Source organism: Lepisma saccharinum, chromosome 2 (assembly GCF_977018435.1).
Source record: "Lepisma saccharinum chromosome 2, izLepSacc3.1, whole genome shotgun sequence".
NCBI lineage: Eukaryota > Metazoa > Arthropoda > Insecta > Zygentoma > Lepismatidae > Lepisma > Lepisma saccharinum.
In genome coordinates this window covers 87,582,804-87,606,549 of record NC_139230.1, presented here as the reverse complement: position 1 = coordinate 87,606,549, position 23,746 = coordinate 87,582,804, and the positions used below count along the sequence as shown (strand labels likewise).

The following is a 23,746-nucleotide window of genomic DNA, read 5'->3' as shown; positions in this document are numbered from 1 at the left end:
TTAGGGCAAATCATGGGGGGGGGGGGTGGAAAGTGGTGCTCATCACATTATCTGCACAAGTGGCACATGCACATGCCTTCACAACATGTTGCAATGTGAAGTGGGTAGCTTTAGGTTTACCTTACCTTGTCTGGGCAAGGCAGACCATCACACAAGTAGCAGCACCTTTCAAGGATGGTCTGGGCAATACCTGGTATCAACTATTGATTGGTCACAATCCGTGCAAAATCCTTTCCCAATTATTCCTCAGCATATGAGAGGGGTACACTCCAAGTCACTGTGTCTAATCCATTGGAGTCAGGGTGTTTGGCATGCATATATTCAGCTTTTTGATGTTGTGTATTGTTGCCAGGCACCAAATCACTGTGCAATGGTGCATGTGCAGCCTGTCAGCAGTATGGCCCACTCTGAACTCCTGCAGAAAATCACACTCAGTCCATACTTCACTGTGATGGCTCACTATTACACCTCATGATCAAATGACCAGCACAGCTTATCGCATCTGTCTACCAAGTGCTTGATTCACACATGTGGCATCAGAGACTAATTTCTTTGAGCTGCCATTGTTTCATGAAAACTGATATTTGAAATCCACCATCCCAATATGTGACTATCATTTCCCAAATTCTGCAAATATAATTTCTCATATTCTGATTGGGAAATTGAAGTTCAAACTCAGTTTTTTTGGTAATGTATGATATAATTTACAGGGTCACTGTCAAATTGTATTTTCATTTATATAATTGTTATTACCATGGTTTGTGTTCTTTTAAAATATGATTGTATTATTTTCTAGTGATCACTGGTGCCACAGATGGGATTGGAAAAGCTTATGCCCAGGAATTAGCAAGAAGAGGTTTAAATTTGTTCTTGATTAGCAGAAACATCGAGAAACTCACAACAGTAGCTGAAGAACTTGGTATGTTTCAGAAGTGTGTTGTTTGTAATTGCTGTGGCATATTAGATGTATGAGATTACACCTCACCTCAGTTGCTCCCCGTGCCTTACCTCACTTCACCTCATATTGAAAGTGAAGAATGCATTGAACACTTTCTTCAGTCCAAGTTAACCATCTGAGCCACTGATCCAACAATGAACCATTTCAAATCCCATGATGCACCTTCTCAATCTTGTGATCAATACTTGATGTGAAAATAAAAACAACTAATTGGTTTAACTCTCCTTTTAGAAACCCATTGGAATTTTGGTGCTTTAAGAAAGTTACCTTTCAAGTTCATTCTAACATATGAATAGTACATGGAAACATATACGGATTTTTTTTGTTTATTAAGTTTGTTGATTATCCAAATAGAAGTCAATCTTATGTCCTTGTAGAGATATTTCTAAGATAACGCATAGTAAATGAAGCAGCTCATTTCATTCTTTATTTTCTTAATGGCAAATAAATCATCTGCATTCATTTTGGGTGGTTTTTACTGTAAGTTTCTGAAATGTGCTCTCCCTTGAACCATAACAGCAATTACTACACTGCTCGCAATGTTGTAATAAGCGTTTTCTCAATCCTTCTAAAATGTAAGTATATCAGGTAGTCTATTGTATCATTACAGTGGAACCTCGATTTTAAGGTTTTCAGGCAACCAAGGTGGAAAGAACTTGAAATGTGGGCATAAAATCTGGGAAACTTTTATAATGTTTTACTGTAATTGACTAAGAAGATTGAATGCATAATGCATGAAAATGTAATATTCTGGAATGTAAACGCAAGGCTTCAATTTACAATCGGCTATGCATTTTTCTAGCACAACTTATAATTGTCTTCTTCCTACAAAACTTTCAGAAAATGTGAGTTCAGGTGGAAGTTTTGTTGTGGAAGATTTAAATAGCCATTTCAATACATATGTAGAAGCTTTAAAACACATACATTCTATTAACACACATACAAAACAAATATGTAAGTGTGCTTGGAAATTTTCATTGGTCCTGCACTCTACTGGCATTTTTTTATTTTATTTATTGTTAATGATAAAATGTATACAGTTTGCATTGAGTAGATAATGAAATTGGTCTGCTCATTTTCCATAAATTTTAATAATTATACAATATTTATAATGTTACTGTTAAAACTACATATATTATGCATAATTAGATTTATTGTAGCATATCACTTCTGTTGCTCAGTTCAAATTTTTCTAAATAATGCCATATCCACAATGATAAACATCTGCTCGTGAGCATGCAGGTAGATTTGAAAATACTGTATATCTATGATAACAACTGTTTTGACCATTTTGCCTTCATACAAAAATTAGTGTATACATGTGTGTGCCCACGGTCAGTGGACCACTAATATACAGTGGAGGTGCTCATATGCTGGGAATTGTACATGAACTTAACTGTTTGGTACATGCAACACATTAACTACTACACTAGAACAAGAAAATGTTTACCTATGAAAGACTGTTAGCAGAATATTGAGTTTCTCAAACAGAAGTACACAAAGTATGAAATACCAGGTCTGCAGTGATTTTAAAAAGTTTGAGGACAGTAGGGAAATGCCTCGCATACAAGTAGCATGATTACAATAATGGACTATTGAGGTGCACAAAATGTGATTAAACTCCTGAATGAATCTCCCTCCACTTTTGGGTATTTAACCTCAGCAATGAAGAAAATTCTTAAATCATGCCACTTCTTCCAACTTTAAATCTTTTCGATGCTAAGCCTTGCCAATCCTTTTGAGGAAAAAATATTGTGCCAAAGTCTTTGTTTCTGCAGGAAAGAAAATTGTTTTCTTACATTAAATATATGCAACTAGCACACAAGTCCCTTCCTCAGTGTTGTATTACCACTTCAGTGTGGCTACCCTGTCACTTCCTACATTTTTCGAGAGCATTTGTTGAAATTCTCGATTAACACAAGTGCAGATTCTCAAAGCAGGTAATTATGAAGGGTAATTGTGTGAAAACAATGTGTGTGTATGCAATTGTTATCAGGGTGGATGTGGTTGCTGACCTTGAGGTCTGGTATTGATAAGTACCAACTCCCTGTTTATGCACAAGGAAGTCCAGTATCAGTGTGCTCATTGCAGACAATTTACTGAAGAATGTTGATGTAGTGTGTGCTCTTTTAGTGGTCAATAATATAGCATCTATTATCAACAGTATACACATTGTGTCTGCATGCTATGGGTAGAGTTTATAAGTTCCTCAGATAATTCCATTCAGATTTCGTAAAAAATTTGAAGGAGGAGCATTTCTCATTGCTTTTGTTTACTAAGTTTATATGGAGAACTCAGTTTCCTTCAGAAAAGATAAACTCATTTGATTTCAGGATAAGAACAAGCAAACTAGACTATACATTTCCTTCACATTCAATAATAACATTACAATAATTAAAGAATGTGTTTCTCAGATATTAAGATTATTAAGGTGTGCACCTCTTAGATACTTATTAGGGGATGATATAAATACAATTAAGAATAATGCTAAAATATTTTTCAAAGCAGCTAAAGATATAGGTTTGGAAGTTAGCAACAAAAGAAGTAAAGAAAAAAATTAAAGTTGCTTTAAGGAGCTCAAGATATTTTTTTCTGCACTTTGTTAATGTGCTCAAGTTCACTCTTCTTAGGGAAAGAGAAAGTAGTTGAGTCACTGGAACATTAAAACCCAAAGTCATTTGAATATAAGAACAATCTAAGAAGCTACCATAGCAACTCTTAAGTACAAATGAGTTTATGTTGGATGATGCTTCAAGATGTCTTATTCTCAGCACCACATTTTCTTTATGCAGACCTTCTATAATGTATGTTTTGTTTAAAAAAGATCACTATGAGAGGAACAACTTTTTAGAATCTGAAATCATCACTGCTGTACCTCCAACTTGTTACAGCTGTTATGCAAATTTTAAAGATTTCAATTTTTTTCAAGTTTCTGTAATTAAAGTGTTTATGTTCATCATTAACTCGGTTCACAAGACCTACATGGACAAGTGTCGTACATGGTGAAAAGAATGAATGATAGCATCTGGATTAGTATGTAGGAGTACATTTGTACTTTGATTTTTACTTTACTGATGTTTTAATACACAAGAGAATGTGCAGTGGGTGTATTGATTACTTGCACAAGCTATTGTATTGTCATTTTCCAAACTCCCATCTCCATCTGAGAATTTTCAGGATCACTTTCCTAGCAGTTGAGTCAGCAATTCTCCTCTTGCTGATGAAGGGAATATAAAGCTAATTACCACATTACTACAATGCTATAAGTGGAGCATGCAAAGAACGAACTGTTTTATGTTTATTTTGCATTTTTTTAACCCCATTCTAATTAATTATATCTTAGTTAGCTACCATTGTCATATCTATATATATACAGGGTGTCATTAAAATGGAACCTGGGAACCACATACTGCACTGATTCAGACAATACATGCAATGGGCAAACATGGTGATAACAAAATGCCCATCATAATGCATGATGGTTCAGTGCTGCCAACTCAGAATGAATTACCCTTCCCTTGGCAGTGTGTTTCCATTAACCTGTCCATCCTCTGTATATGTCTCAATCACCATGAAAGGTTTGGACACAGTATAGAGATGAAAAGCATATATATTTTTTATTATTAAGCAGAGCTAGCTAGAAGTACAAATATTTTTTCTCATCAGTCTACCGCAATGGACAGAACACACCACACCAACTTTCTTTCAGGTAACTGCTGCTACACATGTTGAAGAAATGTGTAATTTGAATGACATGCCATTACTATTTTTACATTAAAATGTTTGTTGGTTAAAATTTGTTTTTTCTTTCTTCACGCAGAAAATGAATTTGGTATTGAAACAAGAATATTAGATGTTGACTTCAGCTTGGGAAGACCTGTTTATGAGAGAATTGCTGAAGCCCTTGAAAGTGTAGATGTTGGGATTCTAGGTAATACTTTATTTGTTTTTCTAACATTTAGATGTATGAATGATGGTGAATTAATTTCATTAATTCCCCACAAGCTCACTTTTCCCCCCTCCTCTCCTTTTTTTTTTTCTTTTTTGCTGACTCCATACTCAATGTTTCATCATTTTGCTGCCTGTTGTGGCTTTTAAAACAAAAAGCTTTATTTTAGCGTGACTGTGTTCTTGCTCTTGATTGGTCGAGGGTCTTTTTCTCAAGTGCCTGTCTGTGTTTGCTTGCTCTGGCAGTTGAGAGTCCAGTTCTGATTCAAGGAGATAGCATGCCAGCATGAGAGTGCAGAGGGAGACAGGATGGTTAAACATAGACAGGCACTTGAGGACCCCTCGACCAATAAAGAGTGAGAATGCAGTCACATGGAAAATAAACTTTTTTGTTTTAAAAGCCACAACAGGCAGCATAACTGAACGATGAAACATCGAGTATGGAGTCAGCAAAAAAAAAGGGGGAGGGGAAGGGAAAAGGGACCTTGTGGGGAATGAATTAAATTCATTCACCACAGAATGTATTTGTCAGTATTATAAGTGTATTTCTTTTCTTATGGAGAGACCACAAACACATGCATCTTCCCCTCCATCTGTTCAGCTTGAACCATTCACTACTCTGAGTAACTCACTACTCTGAGTAGAATGTGCAGGACACACAGCTCAGCCCACGTTCTTTTGTTTGTGGTCCACTATACAAAATAAATAACTCTACCTCACATTTTCTACAGAATACAAATGGAAAGTCTGCAGTATATTGTTCATTGATTTGTGTTCAGATTTCTAAGTTTTCATTGAATCTCTGTGGTGTGCATTCTACATACAACAAATCACAATTATGTGGTTCATTCACTATCATTTACCCGCTAATAGGTTAAAAAATAGAATTAAAATGTAAGTCTTTGGTACAGTCAGAATTATCTGTGACTGTACAAGCATTAGTATAGTCGTAGTCGGAATGTTGGATTGGTTAACCTTTAGCAGACGGAGCGTCGCACATGCACGTATAGCCTCTCATGAACTTTTCAAGCATATGCTTTTCAGACTTGCCGCAATGTGCAAAAAAATTTTAGCTTGAGAACTAATTGTAATTTATACATTGTACCTACCAATGATTAAAGTTAAAGGAACAAGAAGAAAATCAAAATTAAAATTAAAAAGGATTCAGGATGCCCCTGTGGCCACCACAGTAGACCAAAGTGATTGAAAAATGTATTTAGCAGTGGTACATTTCTACAATCATGCATTTTTATTGAAAATAGGCTGATACTTCTTGGGAAAAAATAAGAACAATGTATAAAAGTATAAGTCTGAAGCTTTCCTGCTAATGAATAAAGAAAAGATTCTCTTGGGATATCAACCAGGTGAGTTGTGGAAAGCATACATATAACATATGCATAAAAGTGTTGTCACCTTCAAGAAATCTTCTTGCAATAATCTTCCATCTGTCAGATAGATTATTCTGCAAAGGTCACGGCCCGCTATCGCTGGTATACATACGTACAAACAACGCGTCAGTGTACGCGACTAGCGATCTGCCTGTCAGTTACGTGTGTTGTCGCAAGGTGTTCATCCTGAGGTGTGTGGTGAAATTGAGCACATTGCTAAAGTGACTGTTAGGAAGTACGTAGTGCGTACCATCTGTGTTGTCTGTACGGGGTGGACACCTGTGTGGAGTGTTCAGTGATGTAGTCGTGAACGGTGCATCACAAGTTAGTTTCGTACATATTCATGTGCTCCTTTGTGAGCCTGACAATGGCGACATACACCACCAACAAGCTTGCCGATATGCATCTCGTTTACGGTGAGACACACCAAAACAACCATTAGGCAAGGCGTGTGTATTGCGAACGATTTCCAAATCGGCGCCTACCATCACATGTCCTGTTTCAACAGGTGGATGCTCGTTTACGTGAAACTGGATCTGTACGACCTAGGGTGTGGGATCACGCAGACCGTGCAGTGTGTGCAGTGTCCAATTTGAGGAGGAAGTGTTGGACAGGATAGGGGAGACGCCAGGCACCAGCACCCATGCCATTGCCCATGTGTGACACACACACCATACCAATGTGTTACGCGTGCTGCACGATTATAGTATGCACCCATACAAAGTGCAGAGGGTGCAACACCTGCAGCCGACGGACTTTCCCCTACGCCTTGATTTTTGTCAGTGGTATTTGCAACAAACTCTTGCAAACCCCAATTTTCCAAATGCAATGTTGTGGACCGACGAGGCACTATTCACCAGAGAAGGCATCTTCAATACCCATAATAGTCATGTGTGGCATGTGCAAAACCCGCATGCAATCATTGAGCGTCATTTTCAGCGACGGTTCGCTGTGAATGTGTGGTGTGGCATTGTCGGGGACAACCTGATAGGTCCGTACATATTGCCTAATACTTTGTCCGGTGGGAACTATTGTGTGTTCCTATGGGAAGTTCTACCTGAACTGTTGGAAAATGTATCCCTTGCAATTAGGCAAGATGTATGGTATCAACATGACGGTGCCCCTGCACATTTTGACCGCCGAGCCAGAGCTGTACTCAACAATGCATACGGTGATAGATGGATTGATAGGCATAGACCTGTTCTGTGGCCACCTCGGTCACCCGACCTCACAATGCTAGATTTCTTCTTGTGGGGCGAAATGAAAAGGCTGGTCTACGAAACCCCGGTGGAAAGTGTGGAGGACCTCGTTGCTCGAGTTACCGTCACTGCTGGGATGATCACTGACATGTCCAACGTATTTGAGCATACCAGAGCGTCCCTGCTACACCGATGCCATCTGTGTGTAGATGTGGCTGGCGGACATTTTCAACAATGTCTGTGATATGTATCGTATGTCATTTCCACAGCCAATAAAGAATACTACTTGTGTACGTGTGTGTCATCATACACCGCTTGCACAAGTTGTCTGTGTCCCCTCTTCTCTGGGGAATTCCCTTCTGCAGCCTGCTTTTCGGACACTTCCTGGTGAAATGTTCTTCATGTGCTGTGACCTCCGTCATTTCCCTTTGTACCCCCATTCGATACCTGCATTCCATGTCGGACATATGTATTCCCGGGAATCCCTCACTTCTTGTGGGGAATCCCTGCCACATTCATTTTTGACATGCGATTTGTGCATCATTCACTAGCCAAGGTGTGTTTTCTTTGGTTATATCAGGGGTTTCCAACTGGTGGCCCGCGGGCCGCATGCGGCCCCCGTTGCCTTTTTCTGCAGCCCGCGAAGCCAGTTTGCAAAATACATTAATTTTATGTATTTTTATTAAAATACGTTCTTCTTTTACTGAAGGAACGGATGTTCTGTGAAGAAAGACAATATCACAGGTAGAATTGATTTTGCAGTCAATAATGATAAACAGAAGAATCTAAAGTGACGTAACTTTCTCTTCACACCATGCATTCCATCCCTTCGCTGCGTGGAATAAACTCTGCCGCTTCCGTGAAGTCTTCACTCTTTGTGTTTAGAAACAAACTGCAGAGAGGCGCTATAGAGATCTGTTTTACTACGCACGAAGTACGAAGAGATTTCCAGTGTTCCAACTCGGATTGTACTGTGACGGATTGTTAAAGTTTGTTCAAATATCGAAATGAGCAATATCTCCAAAAAACGTAAGATTGAAAATTAAAACAGCTTCTCTCCAACTTGAATTGCGTGATTTGGAAGGCGATGTGTTCCTTCAAACTAGGCAAGAAAAGGGGCCAGAGTTTTTCAAATATTTTTCAAACGAACGCTTTCCAAACCTTCGTAGTTTTGGGCAAAGAATGACATCGATGTTCGGCAGCACATACACGTGTGAAAGTGTTATTTCTACAATGAAGTTCATCAAGAACCGCTACAGAAGCAGACTGGCAGATTTGTCACTGCTTCATCTTCTGAGACTTTCAAATACAGAAATTCAAATACAACTTTAATAAAAGAAGCAGATCGGGCTCAATTTTCACATTGAACACTTACTATGACGGATTCTTATTTGCATGGCGTGTCTTTAATTTCTTTCAATTCATCAATAAGTGTTGGGTGTTTGTGAAATAAATTGTAATTATACAATTTTGATTTGTAATTCCATTGTTTTATTGCCTCATTTTAGAAATTTAGGTCATGCGAAAGTACTACATTTTCAGTTCAGTACTTACAATTTTTGTAATTTTTAATCCCTCCCCCCCCCCCAAAAAAAAAATGCGGCCCGCCTATCAACTGCTGGATATAATTTTGGCCCTCGGACCTTTTGAAGTTGGAAACCACTGGGTTATATCATGCCGCATCTTCTTTATGAGTACTATTTGTCAGCATATGGAGATGTGAAGTCCATTTTCACACGATTTCGGCATCCTCTAGCTCTGACATGGTGCGTCATTCGACAAAATTCCATTTACATTTTTGTCTTCATTTCACTTGGTGATTCACCTCCTCCGCGTTGTAAACGGAATTTTGCACCACCCTGTATAATCTGTGCTTTAAGCTGAGGTGTGTGCCAATTCAGGAGCCACATGAGTGTTTTTCTTGACTAGGTTATTTTAGGTAATTTTTCTGCCACTTTTGACTTATTGCAATGAGGGGATTGAGTGATGATAGTTTGAAATTGTTGAAGGCATACTCAAAAAGAACACACATGCCCAGGTTGGGATTCGAAACCCTGGACTCCTGGCTTCTTCCATTTTGAAGTCTTGCATTTTTCTTTTCTATGATGACTCAAAAATACGTTAGAGTATTCAAATTGGTCTACTTACGCAAGTGAGTATGTATTCTTATGTGAACGACGTTTCGGAAGCTTTACTGCTTCCTTCCTCAGGTTGTCGTTTTCGGCTCGGAATATCAAGCCACGTCAGAGAAGTGTCATGTGAGGATACTGGGTGAAAGGTTTGGGTTAAAAACACTTCATAGTGCTTGACCTATACAAAATTAAAAAAGAATGCTTTCTAAATAATGATTTCGAAATGGTTAATGGGAACCCAATTAGTAAAATTAGAAATGAGATTAGACGTGGGATGGAAACCAGCATAACCTTAGGCAGCGGGGAAAAGAAGAAGCTCATTAAAGAAGTGAAGGAGGGGAATATCCCCACAGCATTCGGCATTCCAAAAACGCACAAGGCACTGATCCCACTTAGACCAATAATCCCCACCTATGAACACCCAGGGTATGGGTTGGCAAAGGAATTAATTAAAAGAATGAAGAAGATTAATGTTAACACCCAGTATAGCGTTAAAAACTCCTTTGAGGTAAAAAAGTCAATTGAAAATTTAGAAATCGGGAGGGATGACCAAATTAGCAGCTTTGATGTAACAAATTTGTACCCTAGTGTACCGAGAGAGAAAGCCGGTGACTGCCTTCAAAGATGGCTATTAGACCATGACGTGGATATATTGGTAGCATGGGAATATGTCAGGTGGTTTTTTCTTGTAACCGGGTACAATTATTTCCGCGTAAACGATAAGATTTTTCGACAGAAAGAAGGGTTAGCGATGGGCAACCCGATATTGGGTTTTGCGGCAAACATTTTCTTGCATTACTTAGAAAAAGTGGTTATGGAAAGGGTGGGAGTAAACATAAAATATTACTGTAGGTATGTGGACGATATCCTTGTAGTTGGAAAAGAAAAAGATCTTAACACTGTTTTTGCGGAGTTAGGAAAACAAGAGGACAGAATAAGCTTCACTAGGGAGAATTCGGTAGAAGGTAAAATTAACTACCTGGACCTAAGGATTACCAAAATTGGAAAGGGGATAAGGACAGGGGTGTTTCATAAACCCCTGGCAGGCAGTCTTTATATTAATAAGGCATCGGAACATTCAAGTAGGGTCAAATCGAATGTTTATTTAAACTTTTTCATAAGGGCTGAGAGGTTATGCAATAATGCCGTAGAAAAAGAAAAGGAAATATCGTGGATAATAGAGGTAGGAATGAAGAATGGATTTTCCGAATATGAAATGAACGTGTTAGCTAGGAGAGCAAGGAAGAATATTTCAAAGGGGAACCCCGATTCTGATAGCAGGTTAGAAAAGGAGGAAAATGAGGAGGGAGGGTTGGATAGTAAAGTTAATTATGTTGGGATACCGTACTGTAAAGGGCTCACGGAGAAAATTGAAAAAACAGTGAAAAAGTATGGTGTGAAATGTGGGACGAGAGCACCTAGAAATATTGAAAAGCATTTCACGGATTATAAGAGGGGGGTAAAAATTCGAGATAACCCTGATGAACAAAAAGGGGTGTATAGGATTGAATGCAATTGCGGGATGGAATATATTGGACAAACCGGCCGGAACATGCGTATTAGATGGGGCGAACATATTAAGAACATCAAAGAAAGGGATCCGAAAACGGGGCTTGCAGAGCATATAATAAACAGTGGGCATAGAATAATAAAAAGAGAGGTTATCAAAAGAAGTAATAGTAAATTGGATAGGAACGTATACGAAACGGCATTTATATGCGCGGGACACAGAAATAAACTGAACCGGGACGAGGGCAATTTAGATGACGTATGGATTAGCTTTTTTAAAAAGTGGGACAATTTGAATAATAAAAGGGCCCCGATGGGCTTCCATGTCACGTCGGAGGTAAGGAAAGCAGCCGAGGTGGAACGGGAATTCTCCTTGGATTGGTGACGAGGGGAAGAAAAAGAGAGGGGAGGGATCTCTCGTGGGAGGGGAAATACCATTCCGCTGGGGGTCGCCATCTGCCCGCTCGCTTCACTTTGACAGGGAGTTTAGGCTCTCAACGGCCACTCCAGTTTACCGTAGCGGTGGTTTTTACATGTTTTATTGTGAGTTTTAAGGGGTTTTTAGCAAAGATGTTTTAATTTTGTATAGGTCAAGCACTATGAAGTGTTTTTAACCCAAACCTTTCACCCAGTATCCTCACATGACACTTCTCTGACGTGGGTTGATATTCCGAGCCGAAAACGACAACCTGAGGAAGGAAGCAGTAAAGCTTCCGAAACGTCGTTCACATAAGAATACATACTCACTTGCGTAAGTAGACCAATTTGAATACTCTAACGTATTTTTGTTTATTGATAGTGAGTAACACGCACGTAACCAATATACTATGATGACTCAAAGCAGCAAAAGGAGTTGTTTTGTCTTATCTTCTTTGAGTATAAAGATGTTCCTTTGGAGACTGGTGAGGATTGGATTGCTTATACACTAATATCATCACTGTATTACAATTTTCAACACAGCCATGGTAGCTCAGTCATTAGGGCATCTGACTACTATGCAAGAGACCCGGGTTAAATCACTGGCAGGGTGTAACCGGGATTTTTTCCCACCTGTTCAAGCAGCTCCGGAACCCACCCAGCATCATATAAAGTGGGTACCTGGAGGAAACTCTGGGGGGAAAAGGTAGCCAGGGGCTTGGTGCTGATCACATCACCCCCACCTTCGGCCATGATCAAGAAAGTGTGGGGTCCTAACTCCACACCCCCTATACGCCTTCATGGCATGATGCAAAGCACAGGGAAGCAAGTTTTTTTACTTTTTATTACAATTTTCAAGCATCGGCATTGGTATTGGCATCAGTTCAACCTCAATATACAGTGTTTCTAAAGTCACTCAACCCAAACTTTGATCACCAGTACCGTGAAAACCATAAGAAATATTTACACCTGATTATCTGCATTATAGAGCCTCATCCATTGAGATATTTCTCAATGCTTAGCATTGTCAGTATACTCCATTCAGAAAATTTTATAAATTAATAACTGGCAGAAGTCAGCATTATTTTAATGCACTTTTCAGTCAGAAAAATAAAGAAGATATTTTCGAAGGGTCATAATTAGCCATCCGAAGACTGATGAGACATTAATTTGTCATTTGCAACCAATATGAGTCAGGTGCAGCATTCAATAGGTTTGGGACTGGCAATTACATGAGTTGAGTGAAAAAGTTCCATTTTAGGGGCATGTTGCCTAATTGGTAGGGAGACAAATTTATGGTAAATAAAAACTGAGGAGAGCGGTAAATAAAATGTTAGATCAGCGGTATATGCCAGCGGTGGAAAAAAAAAATTGGCACACACTTTTTCATCATGAGAGGAAACAACATACAAAAGAGCTATACATTGATAAACTACTTCATTTTTATATACTGTACATATACACAAGTACTTAACTGTCCAACCAAAAAGAAAACATCAACACAAAATCACTTCATTTCTAAATTGCATATCTCAAGTGATTTATTCATTGTATGTATTTAAAGGATATCCTTGCTGTCCAACAAATAAAATAATCACTACTGCACATACACAAACACATGTTGAAAATCACATGATGATAAACAAAATTCATTCATGACTGAACACAAATGACAAAATTGTTTCCCTTGATGTGCGGGAACAGACTAATCTTATGGCTGCTACAGCTAATAGCAAGTTCAATGAAACTGGAAGTTGAGTAGACATTCAGGGGAAGAAAGAAATGCAGCTTGACAAGGAGCAAAGTTTTCGTACTGAGATTATGTGCATGGGAAATCCCAATTGCAGCGTCTTCCTGATGTGATCGAAGATAGAACGTTCTTCAGCTGCAAGTGGTAGGAAACGTTTCGTTACAAATCTACAGTTTGCGTGCACAATCTCGATTGCCGGTTTTTGCGTGTTCTCTACTTAATTTGATGATATTTCACGGTTATTTCGCGAAAAAGCGTTCATTTCGTGGAAAAACACACATTTCGCATTACTTTGCGAATAAAACGCATGCATATTTCGTCATTGGGGTGTAGTTACGTGCAGAATGTTCAAAATTGCATCTTTTTTTCACATTTCGCGCGTCGCGAAAATTCAATGTCCCTAGTAATTGGTAACACTAGCAGGTCAAAATTTTGTCAACAGATGCAAGAAACATGTACCTAAATATGGGCCATACATTTACATGAAGCGTCATAAATCCTAATTTCACACCAAAATTTGAGTTTTAAGTGTAAAATTCTATTCACCTGGCAACTCTTTCATTGTGTGCTTGTTATGAAATGGCAAGACCTTTAGGGCAAGAGTGAGCCACAAATGCAGCTACTGGACTTCCCGGTTAAGTCGAGTCAAGCCTATATATTCCTTTTAATCGTGACTGCCTTTTTTAAGTTACAGTTTAGACATTAAATATCCTGATTAAATCATTAAACTAATAATTTATAAATAGCATATTTTGGAAAGAAATGCGAAAATTTCAGGAAATTTATTCTAATTACAATGCATGCCTTCTCTCACTGCTGCCCCCTTATTATTTAAGGGTTGAGGATGAAATTTTGGTGAATTGTATTTACATGTTTGTACTATGAGACTATTTTTGATTGGTGTCAATTAGGGGGCAGGTGAGATATATCCAATTTCCAAGTTTTGTCAAATTTTTGCATTTTTTCCCTCAAAGGCTGTTTTGCTTTTTTTTAATGTGGGGATGCAAGTATCATGTCATTGAAGACTGTTTTTGTGTTGTGATTACCTGCAAGTTTGCCTCCTGAAGTCCAATGCTAGAGCCGAATTCCAAAAACATGTGTTTTTTGTGAGTGTCCCTTCATAAATTTCATGTAATCATCACTCATCATTGCTACAGCCGAAAATGACAGAAAAGTATTGCAAAATTACAAAAATAAAAAATACAAAATATAATACTTTGCCAAAGTGACCCAAATACACTGAAGTAGATTTATATGCTCAAAGCATATGGATTTCATGAAAGTAAAGAAACATGCATGTTATTTAACCTTTAGCCACTCTTACCAGAGCCAATTTTCAGCAAAATGCAGAGTTTTATAAAAATGACTGTAGACCTGACGCTAATTGCCATAGATGGACAAATGATATATCGTTTTACTTGGAATGAACCATAGATTCGGACTATATAACATTTATGCACATTTGGCATATATATGGAGGGAGGGGGGAGGAAACTGAAAATTTCAAAATGTTTGAAGAAAAAAAATGGGGGTTTGCCCCCCACCCCCACCCTGACAAAAAGTACAAGACATTGTAACAATACACATGGAAATAATCACTGGAGTGTTAGGAACAAGAAAATAATTGCACTATTATCATATGATCAATAGAACAGGACGTGTACCCCCAAAACGACATGTCTGCGTGCCACTGACTCAAGTCTCGAATTTCAACAAAATGCATAGTTACCTTCAAACAACTGTAGATCAGATGCTAATTGCTGTAGACAGACAAATGATATATCTTTTTTACTCGGGAATGAACCATAGATTCGGACTATATAAAATTTATGCACATTCAGCGTATATATGAAGGGAGGGGGGATGAACCAGAAAATTCAAGAATTTTTTTTGAAACAAATGGAGGTTTCGCCCCCTCCCCCACCCACGACAAATCGTACAAGACATTGTAACAATACACATGGAAATAATCGCTAGAGTTTTAGGAACACGAAAATAATTGCACTATTATGATATGACCAATAGAACAAGACTTGTACCCCCAAAACGACATGTTTGCGCACCACTGACTCTTTAAGAATATACGTAAGTATACATTTGGTCAAAAAGTCATTGAAAAAGAATTACAAATATGATGTCTTTTGTACTTACCTCTGCTGCTGCAGCTCCCATGCTTGGTCTGGAGCCATGACTCTCACTGATGGTACTCCATAAAACATGGCTCCAGACACAGCAGCACATCACACGCGATGCAGCAACACCTGCTGCGGCATTTGGTTCGTGGCTCGCACAGTGCACATTGTTGCTGTTCTCTTACCATTTTGGGGAAATGGCAGAAGCCACGAACCTCGTACTGCTTAGCGTGTGTAGAAGATGGTGTTCTGGCCCCAGATGGTCCGGGCTGTGCCGCTGCTAGGGGAGCTGTAGGCCGGGTGCCTGCCCCGGCACTTGTCTCCAAAAGACTTATAGCCAACCGATGGCGGAACCCCAAGTGCCTCACGTTCAGATGGAAAGTCTTGAAAAGCAAAAAGGCATTTAGAATGGACTGGTCGAGTAAGTGGAAGAACAACTTGATTGTCCACTTCATTGTCCTTCATTGGATATTGTAGGAGTTAGTCATATGGTTGGCCTTGTCAACGTAGCCCATGTGGCTACTGTATTCACATACAATAGCCGACTTGAGCACGTTGCCATTGCCATCGTGGAAATTTCCCTCAGGTGGTGACTGATGCATGTTCGTCAACAGATACACCTCTCTCTCGTCTTTCCAGCATATCACGGTCAAGTCATTCTTCACCCGAACACGTAGGTCACCTCTCTTCAGCTTCAAGTCAGTCTTTGAAAAGTAGGGGGGAGGTCTTTTCATCGGGGATTGATGGTCCCACCACAACACACACCTTTTGCTACAAGATCATCAAATAGCTCAGGAAAAGAGAAGTAGTTGTCCATAAATAATTGATGGCCAACTCCTTGCATCTTCCACGTCATCGCTACAACAAGAGCATGAGTCGAGGTCATGTCATATCCCCAAGAATCACAGAGTTTGTAGATCTTGATCCCAAACCTCTTGTGTTTGTTTGTAATATACTGTTTGAAAATGACTTTGCCTTTGTACAATACCATAGCTTCATTGACTGCTAAATGCTCTGTAGGATAGTAGCATTTAGAGCTCAGCTCATTGATCTTGTCAAAGACAAACCTCATCTTCCACAGCCTGTCAAAATTGGAATCTTGGGGGGAGGGGTTCTTCATATTGTCCTCAAAGTGTAGGAATCTGAGCAAGTGAAGTAATTGGTTACGTAACATCGTCTGTCCATAAAACTGTGTGTGGAGGTGGAGTTTCGTAGACCAGTAGTCGCACCATTCTGCTCTGCGGTCATGTCCCATCAGTAACGTCAACCCAATGAAAGTCTTCATTTCGTCAAGGGTCACGTCACGTTCGGGCTTTATTGTTGGGTGCTTTGCGATATGCTGGCAGTAGTACCTGTTGGTCTCAGTCACCAGATGAAGGAAGATTTCCTCTGAAAAAGTCAGCGTAAAAAAGTCATGGGGAGAGGAATTGTTGTCAATATGTCGAGCCTTCAGTCCAGTCTGTCCTATAAAAGGTTGCAGGTTTGGAGTGGTCCTTCCAGTTCGGGGTGGGGGTTGCCAGTCGACAGGAGATGCAGGAGGGGAGGGGGAACGTGTGTCACGTTTTTGTGACATATCATCAGAATCTGTGTCCATTGCCTCAAGCTCATCTCGAATTTCATCCAAATGGAAATCACTTGGAGAAACCATGGTCAACTATAAGCCTTTTGGAAACACTCCAGACACTATTAGCACTAATGGAACTTGAACAGCTCGTTCCCACAAACACACACACTCGGAAACTAATTGCTGAGGTCATATAACAAACTTCACACAAAATAAGCCAACTGATGCACGCACGAAACCACCACCGCTGATCTAGGGGATGTTGCTAGAATGATAGCCAGGAAAGGCCTGATGAAAGCGTGCCATATCTTCCCCTTTCTTGCTCTGTGGCACCTTTTTATTTTTAGACAATACAGGTCACATTGCAGCAACTTGAAAAACATGTGCTTGGCAACCTGTTGTCGTTTTGCTTTCGAACTTTTCTTTGTAATGGCGCAGTTTTCCTCAACCCTTCTCCCCCCCCTCCCCCCCCCCTTGTGGTGACATGGGGAAAATTCCTCGTGTACCGTGAAGCAAACTTTTCACCCATCTAGTTTCCAGTGGTGGAAGAAAAGAATTGCCAACAAATCTGGCCTTTGTTTGTCGGAATTATTTTTCCTTTGTGAGGAAGCTGCACAAAAAAAGCTGCCATTTTCCCACCTTTTTTGTTTGACGCCAAGACGTGCAAGAGTCATAATTGTATAATATGTGTGTTAACAATAATGTAAAAGAAGAAAATCTAAAATCCAGCCAAAAATAGCAACATTATAACGTAAAAACTATGACCATGCTAGAGGATCTTGATCGAGATGTTCGGGATGGAAAAGGTTAAAAAATCTGCCCACCTCGTTATCACATGGTCAGGGTGGCGACAGACCTGGAAAACCGGGAAAAGTCAGGGAATTTGAGGTGTCAAAAAAAGTCAGGGAAATGTCAGGGAATTTCGTCTTCATTGACTTCGAACACTCTTTTGACGGAAATTGTTATAACTCTGGCACTATGGGAGCAATCTACTTCGGATAACTTTTGTTTTGCAGCTAAAACATCAGCGCATGTAACGGTTTACAATTTAGAACACCGGACCGAGGAAGGGGGCTTGGGGGCACGTCCCCCGAATTTCAATGGAAAAACAAAAATCTGGAGTTTGCCCCCTCTTCTCCCGCTATTTTGGTGAGAAGGCGCGAACTTTAGTATTCTTTTTAAACAATGGACATTTCTCAAGAGAATGAAACATGTTTTATGTTCTTGGGTGCCATACAAGTTGAATAATAAGCCAAAATGTGATTTTTTTTACGAAAAATAGGTAATTTGCATTTTTGGAGGAAAATTGTTGTAACTTGGGAACTATGGGAGCAATCTACTTCGGATAAATTTTGTTTTGCAGACATCCGGTCATGCAACCGTGTACAATTCAGAATGCCGAACCGAGGAAAGGGGGTTTGGGGGGAGCGACTACCGAATTTCAATGAAAAAAAATCTGGAGTTTACCCCCTCTTCTCCTGCTATTTGGGAAGAAGGCGCGAACTTTAGTATTCTTTTCAAAGAATAAACATTTCTCAAGATAATGAAACATGTTTCATGTTATTTGGTGCCATACAAGTTGAATAATATTCCAAAATGTGATTTTTTTTTTTAACGAAAAATAGGTAATTTGTATGTTTGAGGAAAATTGTTATAACTCTGCTACTATGGGAGCAATCTACTTCGGATAAGTTTTGGTTTGCAGCTAAAACATCAGAGCATGCAACCGTGTGCAATTCAGAACCGAGGAAGGAGGGTTTGGGGGCACGACCACCGAATTTCAATGAAAAAAAAAATGGAGTTTACCTCCTCTTCTCCCGCTATTTTGGGGAGAAGGCGCAAACCTTATTATTCTCTTCAAAGAATGGACATTTCCAAAGAGATTGAAACATGTTTCATGTTCCTGGGTGCCATACAAGTTGAATAATGAGCCAAAATGTGAAACTCTGTTTGGAAATGTGGCATGGATATGTTGCCGAGAAGGGGGAGGTTGGTCATCAATATGAATTTCCGAGGCTTGCTCCAAACCTGCGACAGAGTTTCCACCCAAACAAAAAGCGTATGAAGGTCCAAAAAGCACATTCATTTCGTAATCAGCACCATGATACCATATGGTATCATTGGGCCATACGACCTTACTCTGATGATACCATATGGTTGGTATCATCGGGGGAGTAAAGGTTAAGCCTCTAAATATTACGTGGAAAATGCATTGAATTATCATTTTTTCTTGTGCGTAAGGGGACTTGTCAACCGATGGAGGGGATAAGAGGATAAGAGTGGGTGGCGCCGTCCGATAGTTGTCGGACATCGTAGTAAGGCATTTTGTTGGGCAAACTGAAGGAACATGGAAACAAATATATTCATTGATACATACGATTTTTGTCGAATATCGCCACCCGACAAAGTATCTCACTACAACATGCGACAGAAATTGCATGAACTGCAAGATCCAACAAAAATCGCATGAATAAACAAGAAGAGCTTTAGACTGCAAATATGCTGCTGGAATTTTATTACTCTTCTGGCTCACTTCACCTTATTGAATGTAGCAGTGCTTACGAAGGCTTTCTTTCTTCATCCTGACGTATTACTGGTTTCGCACAAGTTAATATACGTTTACAATGACATTGCAATATTCTTAGATATCAAGAAGAATCCAACCAAACGGGATATATATTGAATACTATCACGAAAAAGTGAAACATAAATCTGCATTGGTGAACCTTATAAAAATTGGCACGTGCATGCTTCCAACCTCAAATTTACTGCAACACTAGTATTGCAATGAAATGAACGCCACTCTCTGTCCTGTCTGTTTAAACTTGTGAGAGATGGTCTTAAATCTCTCACTGAGTGAAGTTAATGTCCAATATTATGAAATAAAATACTAATAATAAATACGTAAATATTACAATATCATATTTGCTTGAATCATTCAATCATAACAGCAAATCACTTCCTTTAAGAATTGACTTTTCTCTGCCAGCCCTGCTAATTTTTAACTTTCCATCTACGAGGGGTGGCCAGAAAGTAATTTCCAATTAGTAGATACATTGATTTTTCGCGAACGCCAAAACTGTGAAAAATGGTAATTGCTGCGAAATTATGTATAGGAATGTGCAGTGATGTTTGGACACATTTTTCGCCCGTTCGAAATATATGCGAATTTGCAAAAATGCAAATAATGCGAATTTGGCAAAAAATGCGAATTGTTGGCATTTTTAGCGATTTTTTTAAAAGAATTGTCCTAAAACAACGAAAAATTCCATTAAATACAACATCCTTGTCTTTTCTAGGCCATGTTTGTGTACATAGAACATGCAAGTTTTCCAACATTTTACTCAAGAGTAAACTATAGAGTTATATGTACATGGAATAATTCCGACAGCCCACGATTTTTTCAACTTCTATCAAAACCATTTGCATCACAGAGCAAAGTGGCAGGGTTCTAACAGGAGATCGAGAGCGTATCTACCGTCACACGGGAGCCACATCTTCGTATTTGTAGCACGAGATATGTTTTGAATTACCAAGCTAAGTGCGCACTATCGGCATTTTAGACTACATACGAGCCTCGCCAATCCAATCCAATGCTTGACAAATCTACAACTATATTGTAATATTTACGTATGCGTTGTTCTATCGTATCTCACAAAACTACCATAATCATGTACATCAATCTCAACATCCGTGCGTGAATGTCCTGCTCAGAAATGTTTAGTATGTGTGTTTTAATGTGTGTGTGTGCGTGAATGTGTTTTTTCTCTCTTTCTTTTTTACGTGTTGTCTTGATTTTTTTTTGATTTTTTTGAAATCTCATCTTTGTTCTTTCCTTGTAACCATTTTTTATTGTTTTTTCTTCTCTTTTTTTGATTTTGTTTATGTACACTAGGTAAATGTCAAATGGGGTTAGGTGGGAGAACAGCCACAGGCTGAACCTCACCCTTTAATAAAGAAAATTTGAATTTGAATTTGAATTTGTCGAGCGAGTAATAATGGAGCTCAAGTCGTTAGGGTATCTGACTATTATGCGAGAGATCCTGGGTCGATCCCCTGTGGGGGAGAACCGGGATGTTTTCCGCCTATTCAAATTGCTCCGGCACCCACCCAGCATCATAAAAAGCTGGTACCTTGAGGAAACTTTGAGGGATAAAGGTAGCCAGGAGTGTGGTGCTGATCACATCACCTCCACCTTCAGCCGTGATCAAGAAAGTGTGGGGCCCTAACTCCACACCAAAATTCCATTATCTAAAATCCTTACCATAAAATTAATAAAGGGGTATGGAAAATAACTTTCCCAAAATAACTTTCAAGATATCAAACTCTCGCGAAGAGGCGTATGCCATGTGACTTACAATTTAAAACAGTAGTTTAAAAACACCATGAAGGTATAATTTAAGATATTTGCCTGAAAATGCGCTAAAATGAAAATGTGAATTTTGGGGAAAATAACACTGTATAGTAAAAAATAAAAAAATAAGAAAATACACCAATTTGAAAAAAAATAACAAAATATCAAGGTCCCTACCAATTAGGCATAAATAATACAAGAATATCAGTTGTAATTTATTGCATTAGTAACAGTGAGTCCTAACCTAATTTGCGGCATAATCACCACCGTTGTTCTGGCATTTGTCGTAGCATGGCACTAAATTTTGTATACCCATGGTATATGTGTCTGACAGCAAAGACTGAAACTATCTCTACCACAATGTAGCTGTCAAATCCTTGCCCTGCCAGAAACCTCTTCAGTTAAACAAAGAGATGAAAGTCGGTACATTCAAGACCAGGGCTGTACGTACAGGGAGTGGTCTAAGATCTCTCACCTGAAGTGATGCAAAGGGCCCGTGTGTATTCAGCTGTATGGGGTTGTGCACATTCGATTGGCCTTCCGTGAATTGTCTGCACCATCGTCTGACCATACTATCATTCACGACGTCCGGTCTGCACAACTCACACGATTGCTGGTGTCTCTGTGCCAAATTCAGAGCGTGCAATGTAGGCTACATCGCAGTCGGTGGGAGACTTTATGAGAGCTGCAATCTTTAACCTAGAACTGTCCTAAAGCGGCTATATTGCAACTGTACCAGATTACAGCTACATGCCACTTCTTCCTGCCTGCATGTGGGTGTGTCGCTCTCCGACCACTAGTTCTGCGTATAGGCACCATTGGAGCTTTTTCAGGATGCCCCTCGTATATGAACTTTCAGAAGCTTTTATTATTAGAGTGTTTCTGTTTGAATGTGTTTGTTACCTAAATCATGTACCTATACAATGCAATTCTATAAATTCCTTGCGTTAAATTTCTAATACTTACATACCCTTTTCGTCATCATTAATGGTATAACTCCATGTTTTCAGTTTCACAGCACTTTACTTGAATATACTGTACTCAAGCAGAAATCCCATCGATAACGTAAGGTAATATGACACTTTCTCTTGTTCGATTCAGTTGTTTCACTTATATTCAAGAGTTAAGTTGTTTGCTTTACAGAGAAGAAGCTTTATGCATTGAAAAATGAGTCCGCAATCATAGTTTTTGGAAGCAGAGGGTTCCAAACCTCAGTGGAAATATCAACATATAATACCGAGAATGTATAAGGAGACTGATAAATTACAAATTGTATTTCTTAATCAATCACTCTTCACTCTAATCTCATTTAGTCGTAACTTTAAAAATAATCAAGTATTTTATTTTAAACTTACTGCGTATGACAAAATTCCATAATCCTTCCTTAGCTTATGAATTGTAATAATTTTCCAAATTCACTATTTTGCAGTTTGAATTCAAATCATAGAGAATAGAGAAATTAAGTCAATTTAATAGAAGATAATATTGGTACTTAGCAAAACCATTCATGGATCTGTATGAGTTTATTATTTCCATTTGCAAAAACATCGATTTAGTTTAGTTTGTAATTGTCAGGGAAAAATGTAAATTTTGTCCTGGAAAACCTGGAAAAGTCAGGGAATTTCATTTCTGCGTGTTTGTAGCCACCCTGATGGTGTAATGAACAGCCTGAAAAAGCACTCAGATGTCAACCACTCTTCCATGAAGTACACCCTGGAACTGCATGCTTCCAGACTTACAGGTCTATAACACCTGGATCAAGAGCCAGTTTAATCCTTTGTGGTATTTGTGTCTTTTTGTTTGGTCCTTGTGTGGTTGTTCCATCATTCATCTATTCAACATTCTACCTTATCATTGTGATTAGCTAACAAAGTAATACAAAGCTATCAATTAATCAAAACCTACCAGGGTGAATCAAAAGTTTGTTCGTTTTTGCACATGAACATTGAGACTGGGGACACAATGTGTGACAGTGGACTTATTCGGCAAAGTATAGGCCATTCCATTGTATGGTCTTCTGCCAACATTCCATGAGAGCCACAGTCCCATGATGATACCATTCGGCTGGTTTTGAGGCCAAAAACTTGCGCACCCCTGTCTCCACAGCATCCAATGTGTTGAATTATTATCCTTGCAGGAAATGCATGAGAGAGCAAAACAAATGGTAATCGGATGGCACAAGATCAGGGCTGTACAGGGGATGAGGCAACACTTCAATTCCCTCCAAGTCCTGCAGTTCCTGGGTAACAATTCATGACCAGTGACATGGGGCATTATCGATCTGCAACAAGGCTCTCTTCTGACGCATCAATGGTGGGTACTTCTGGAGCATAGCACATGGACTTGCTGCAGTTGTACACTATAAAGGTTCCCATTGACAGCATGACCATCTGGT

The 23,746-nt window shown here is 39.1% G+C and overlaps 1 protein-coding gene across 1 annotated transcript in view; it reads left to right on the top strand.

Moving 5' to 3' along the window:
* The window catches only part of LOC145984087 (inactive hydroxysteroid dehydrogenase-like protein 1), an 88,605-nt gene that overhangs the window by 43,263 nt on the left and 21,596 nt on the right, over positions 1-23,746 (top strand). Inside the window, exons 2-3 of the mRNA XM_083117493.1 lie at positions 797-919; positions 4,779-4,889. Of these exons, the coding sequence (XP_082973619.1) occupies positions 797-919; positions 4,779-4,889 (234 nt within the window). The remainder of the gene's footprint in view (positions 1-796; positions 920-4,778; positions 4,890-23,746) is intronic.